Raw genomic sequence first — 6,084 nt, forward strand, 5'->3', positions numbered from 1 at the left:
GAGCCACACACTGATACATTCTCACATAGACACATACCAACCCATGTACACAGTCACATACAATCACATTCAATCGCACATTCATGCTCATGTACTCAGACACATATACACCCACACAGACACTCATGCTCACTTATGTACGGGAGGTACAATATACATCTAAAACACTATCTGACAGTCCAGCTAAGTGTGTCTTAGTTTCTGTTGTTGAATTATAGCATCTGCTTTGTTTTAAGAGGGTGAGATTGTCAGTATTGATTCATACCATTTACAGACTCACTGTGGCTATGGTGTTGAAGAGAGATGGGTCTCTGGTCCTGGCGTGTGACCCATCAGCCTGGGCTTTATGTAGGGATCAGGCTCGCTTAGCTGAGATCTGTGGGTTGTTACATCCTCCACTTGGGATTGGCACAGGCTTGTGGCACTTTGGGAAGGTCTGGGATATCCACATTGCTATCACTGCTCTAATCAGACTCCATGCAAAATAAAACGATCTGCCTAATCTTCATGAATTCAGCTCAGATTCACAGCCACAATGTGCCTCCACGTTTGTGGTGGTCTGTGTGACAAACTGGCTCCTGCTACAATAAAACATTTACAGGCCAGGAAGATGGAATCACACAGCCAACAGGAATGCACCTTCTGATGAGCCATTATATAATAATGTAAAACAGGAGGAGGCCATTTGATCCATCATGCCTCTGCTGGCTCTTTGGAAGAGTCACCAACACACATTTTGCCCATTACTTTTCAGCTTTACTCCCTCCTTCCTGATCCAGTCTCCAGTGGAAACAATTTCACCCTATCTCCTGCCTCTCAAGCATTCCCAATGTAAAGTGGTTCCCCATTGGTGGCTATTTCCCAGCTACTTTGGCTGTAAGTGTAGAATTTCCCCTCCAGCCCTTTCTGCATGTTTTCCTTTATTCATTGATGGGCTACAGCCATCTCTGGCCAGACCAGCATACATTGACCAGAGGCACAGTTGAGAGTCAGTCACATTGCTGTTGGTCTGGAGTCACATGTAGGCCAAACCAGGTAAGAATGGCAGTTTCCTTCCTTAAAGGACATGAGTGATCCTGTTGGGATTTTCAAACAATCAACAATGATTTCATAGTGGTCATTAAACTCTTAATTCCAGATTTTCTTTTATTACTGAATTCAAATTCCATCATCTGCTATGTTGGGTCTCTGGATTAACAATCCAGTGATAAGGAGAAAGTGGTTACTGCAGATGCTGGAGATCCGAGTCAAGGTTAGAGTGGTGCTGGAAATCCAAGGAGCAGGAAAATCGATGTTTCGGGCAAAAGCCCTTCATCCTGATTTTCCTGCTCCTCGGATGCTGCCTGACCTGCCGTGCTTTTCCAGCAATTTCTGTTTTTGTGTCAGTGATAATATCACTAGGCCATCACCCCACCCACCTCTCGTGTGGAGCAGACCTAATAGTTATCCCTCACTGTCATTTTCATGAATATGAAAAATCTCTGCACAACTTGCATTGCATTGTGGTAAATCGCTTCAGTGATAATTTGAGAACACAGATGCAGGGAGTTTAAAATGTGGCTAATACTGTAGGTCGGGAACACAGATGCTGGGAGTTTAAAATGTGGCTAATACTGTAGCTCGGGCAGTGTCCACAATGCTGATATTGAAAATCTCTGCATTGCTGACGGGAACACAGATGCAGGGAGTTTAGAATGTGGCTAATACTGTAGGTCGGGAACACAGATGCAGAGAGTTTAGAATGTGGCTAATACTGTAGGTCAGGAACACAGATGCAGGGAGTTTAGAATGTGGCTAATACTGTAGGTCGGGAACACAGATGCTGGGAGTTTAAAATGTGGCTAATACTGTAGGTCGGGAACACAGATGCAGGGAGTTTAGAATGTGGCTAATACTGTAGCTCGGGCAGTGTCCACAATGCTGATATTGAAAATCTCTGCATTGCTGATAAACTCAATGAAACTGCAAGCCCCGAGATGTGATATCACTCATTTTACATCCAACCCAAGGTCAAAATGACCTCGCTATGCCTTTCATTAGTTTATCCGCGAGACAGTTTATCTGCTATACTAATGCAGGCATCTTCTCCCGTCCTCTCCTCAGTCCACCGCTGTTGATGGCTGCAGAAAACTTCACCATTTTTATCAAGAATGCAATCACGTTTACAGCCTTTGGTGTTTCAAGGTACGTCTGGGAATGTGTTTTGTTTTAACTCTTTGTTGTTAAAATAAAAGGGCATTTTCTCTTTAACTTTATCAAAAGCCGTGTTTTCTAGGCGGAATATAGTGGAATCAGTAACCAAAGCAACTCTGAAAAATTGCACCTACCATAAGGTCCATGACCCTCTGTGTCCTGTGTTCCGTTTGGGATACATTGTTGAAGAACTTCAGGAGAATTTCTCTGCCTTGGCGTATAAGGTAAATGTAGACTTGTGCAAGGAGCATTGGCCTCCAATTAATCAATGCCACTGCAACTAGCAGATAGCAACTGTAGCTCGCTCAATTAAACATGACCGACACTGCATCATTTAAGGATAATAGACACACATTCTGTAGTGCTAAATCCTGGAGCTCACTCCCTGACAGTGCAATGGCATCCAATATACTGCAGCAATTCAGGGAGGCAGCTCGCCACCAGATTCACAGAATTATTAAAATGCAGAAGGAGGCACTTCAGCCCATCTTGTCTGAACAGCCTCCCTGAACGAACATAATGACTTAGCTCTGAGCTGTGGCCTTTTCCCCATTACCCTGAAGATGGTTTCTACTTAAGTGATTATCTAAAATCCTCTTGATTGCTTCAATTGAACCTCCACCAGATTTCAAGGCAGTGCATCCCAGACCCGCACTGCTCATTGTGTGGAGAAGATTTTCCTCACGTCACATTTCCTTCTTTTGCATATTATCTCGTATCTGAGCCCTTGTGTTCTGAAACTTTTTATGAGAGGGTGCGGTTACTCCCCATCTACACTGTCTCTTGCGATTTTGCAGACTCTAACCAGATGCCAAGGGCAGCTTCGGTTGGGCAGTAAATACTGGACAAGTCAACAACACGCACAATCCATGGAATAATGTGTTTGAAAGGTCTGATGGTGTGATTATGGTCACAGTGTGTGTTTCTGTGTCTTGTCCTGTTGAAGGGCGGTATGATCGGGATTCTGATAGATTGGAACTGTGACCTGGATTGGTCAGAGAAACACTGTAAGCCCACATACAGCTTCCATCACCTTTACGGGGGAATGGGCAAGGAGCAAGTATCAGCGGGATTTAACTTCAGGTAAGAGTCTCGCAGCCAGAACTGGAAATTGAGTGTTTCATGAAGAAATGCAGGGTTTTCTTCACTAATACCATCTGTTGGTGCAGTGACACATTATATCAGATTGTGTCATTTGGATTCCACATAACTGGGTTAATCTTAGTTGTGGAAAAGTGAAAAGGATTGCTTAACAGCAAGGAGAGCTCAAGGGGTGGTCAACTCTGCTAGATATAAAACTCTATTCTTGGGTTTTAAAATAAGTGGTTAGTGAGATAGTTGTTGCATTGGCCTGAGATTCAGGAAAGGTTCCATTGGATTGGAAGATAACAACTGCAAGACTTTTATTCCAAAAGGGAGAGAGAGAGAGAGAGAGACAGAAAGCTGGAAGCTAGAAGTTTTAAATCAGTTGTTGAGGAAATGTTTGAAGCTATTATTAAACACTTTCTGACAAACCAATTCGAAACGTTGAAGATAATCAGGCAGAATGGTTTTGTGTAAGGGAAGGTCTGTTTAATCAATTTATAGGAGTTATTTATTTAGAGACTCCTACAGCAGGCAGATAGGCCTTTCAGCTCAAACTGCTCCATGCCGACCAAAATGTCTACCCACACTAATCCCATTTCCCTGCACTTGGCCCATATCCTTCAAAACCTTTCCTATCCATATATTTGTCCAAATGCCTGTTGTGGTTTGTGGCTAGTTGGTGTTCATGGTTACGGATCGTTAGCTGTCTTCCTGTTTGTCCTCTGTAGTGTTTTGTGCAGTCCTTGCATGGGATTTTGTACACTATGTTAGTTTTGCTCATGTTGGGTATCGGGTCCTTTGTCTGGTGAGTTGTTGTCTGAGAGTGGCTGTTGGTTTGTGTGCTGTTATAAGTCCTAGTCCACGAAACGACACGACCAGCTATCCTTAGTAGCCACACTCGCAGATGACAAGCAACATGAGTTCAACTGGGATAACACTACTATTATAGGACAAGCCAAACAGAGAACAGCCAGGGAATTCCTAGAGGCATGGCACTCATCCACAGATTCATTCAATAAGCACATCGACCTGGACCCAATATACCAACCACTACAGCGGGCAGCTGGAACTGACAACCAGAAGCGGCAGAGACAAACCACTATAAATGCCGGTCCAAATGCCTTTTAAATGTTGTTAATGTACCTGCCTCAACCACTTCCACTGGCAGCTCATGCCATATGTGTGCCATCCTCTGGGTAAAAAGGGTGCCCCTCAGGTTCCTTTTTATTCTTTCCCTTTGAACCTTAAATGGATGCCCTCTCGTCCTCAATTCCCCAAAAAGACTGAGTGCATTCACCCTCTCCATGCCTCTCATGATCTTATACACCTCTATAGGATCCCTCCTCAGTCTCCTATGCTCTAAAGAAAAAAGGTCCTAGCTTGTCCAACCTCTCCCTATAACTCAGACCCTTGAGTCCTGGCAACATCCTGGTAAATTTCTTCTGCACTCTTTCCAGTTTAATAACATCCTTCCTGTAGCAAGATGACCAAAACTGAACACAATACTCCAACTGCGGTCTCACCAATGTCCTGTACAATTACAACATAACGCCCCAATTTCCCAATATAAATGTCCTGACTGATGAAGGCCAGTGTACTAAAAGCCTTCTTCACTGCCCTGTCTACCTGTGCCTCCACTTTCAGAGAACCATACACCTGAACTCCAAGGTCCCTCTGTTCCACTACACTCCCTAAGACCTAACATTCACCATGAAACTCCTACCTTGATTTGACTTTCCAAAATGCAAGACCTCACACTTATCTATATTAACCTCCATTTGCCATTTCTCAGCCCATTTCCCCAGCTGATCTAGGTCCTGCTGCAATTTCTGAAAACCTTCCTCACTGTCCACGATACTGCCTGTTTTACTGCAAACTTACTAATCATGCCTTGCACATTCTCATCCAGACAGCAATGGCCCAGCACCAATCCCTGAGGCACTCCACTAGTCACGGGCCTCCAGCCTGACAAACATCCTTCCACTATTACCCTCTGCTTCCTACCATCAAGCCAATTGTATATCCATGGATTCCATGCGATCTAACCTTCCAGAGCAGCTTACCATGTGGAAACATATCAAAGGCCTTTCTGAAATCTATATAGACTATATCTATCACAAGGGAAGGGGCCATATTGGACCTAGTGTTGGGGAATAAGCCAGGCCAGGTGGTAGAAGTTTCAGTGGAGGATTTCATAGGGACCACAATTCTGCAAGTTTTAGAATACTCGTAGACAAAGATGAGAGTGGTCCTAAGGAAAGAGTACTAAACTGGGCCAAGGCCAATTATATCAAAATTCGGCAGGAGCTGGAAAATGTGAATTGGACACAGCTATTTGAAGGGAAGTCCACATTTGATATGTGGGAGGTTTTCAAAGATAGGTTAAAGACAGTGCAGGGTAGGCATGTCCCGTTGAAAACAAGGGATAGGAAGGGCAAGATTCATGAACTGTGGATGACAGGAGAAATCATGCAACTAGCCAAGAGGAAAAAGGAAGTGTACATAAGGTCCAGGCAGTTAAGGCCCTGGAGGAATATCAGGAGAGTAGGACAAGTCTTAAACAAGGAATCAAGCGGGCTAAAAGGGATCATGAAATAACTTCAGCGAGCAGAATTAAGGAGAATCCCAAGGCCTTTTACTCATATATAAGAAGCAAGAGAGTAACTAGAGAAAGGGTTGGTGCTGTAAAGGATAATGAAGGAAGGCTGTGTGTCACACCTGAGAGAATGGGTGAGATTCTGAATGATTACTTTGCATCAGTGTTCACTGAGGAGAGGAACATGGTGAATGTTGAGATTAGAGATA

At 43.9% G+C, this 6,084-nt stretch overlaps 1 protein-coding gene across 1 annotated transcript in view; it reads left to right on the forward strand.

The window, feature by feature from the left end:
* p2rx1 (purinergic receptor P2X, ligand-gated ion channel, 1) overlaps nucleotides 1-6,084 on the forward strand; it is a 99,776-nt gene that overhangs the window by 71,652 nt on the left and 22,040 nt on the right. Inside the window, exons 6-8 of the mRNA XM_043718820.1 lie at nucleotides 2,104-2,184; nucleotides 2,276-2,417; nucleotides 3,140-3,276. Of these exons, the coding sequence (XP_043574755.1) occupies nucleotides 2,104-2,184; nucleotides 2,276-2,417; nucleotides 3,140-3,276 (360 nt within the window). The remainder of the gene's footprint in view (nucleotides 1-2,103; nucleotides 2,185-2,275; nucleotides 2,418-3,139; nucleotides 3,277-6,084) is intronic.

Source organism: Chiloscyllium plagiosum, chromosome 28, assembly GCF_004010195.1.
Source record: "Chiloscyllium plagiosum isolate BGI_BamShark_2017 chromosome 28, ASM401019v2, whole genome shotgun sequence".
NCBI lineage: Eukaryota > Metazoa > Chordata > Chondrichthyes > Orectolobiformes > Hemiscylliidae > Chiloscyllium > Chiloscyllium plagiosum.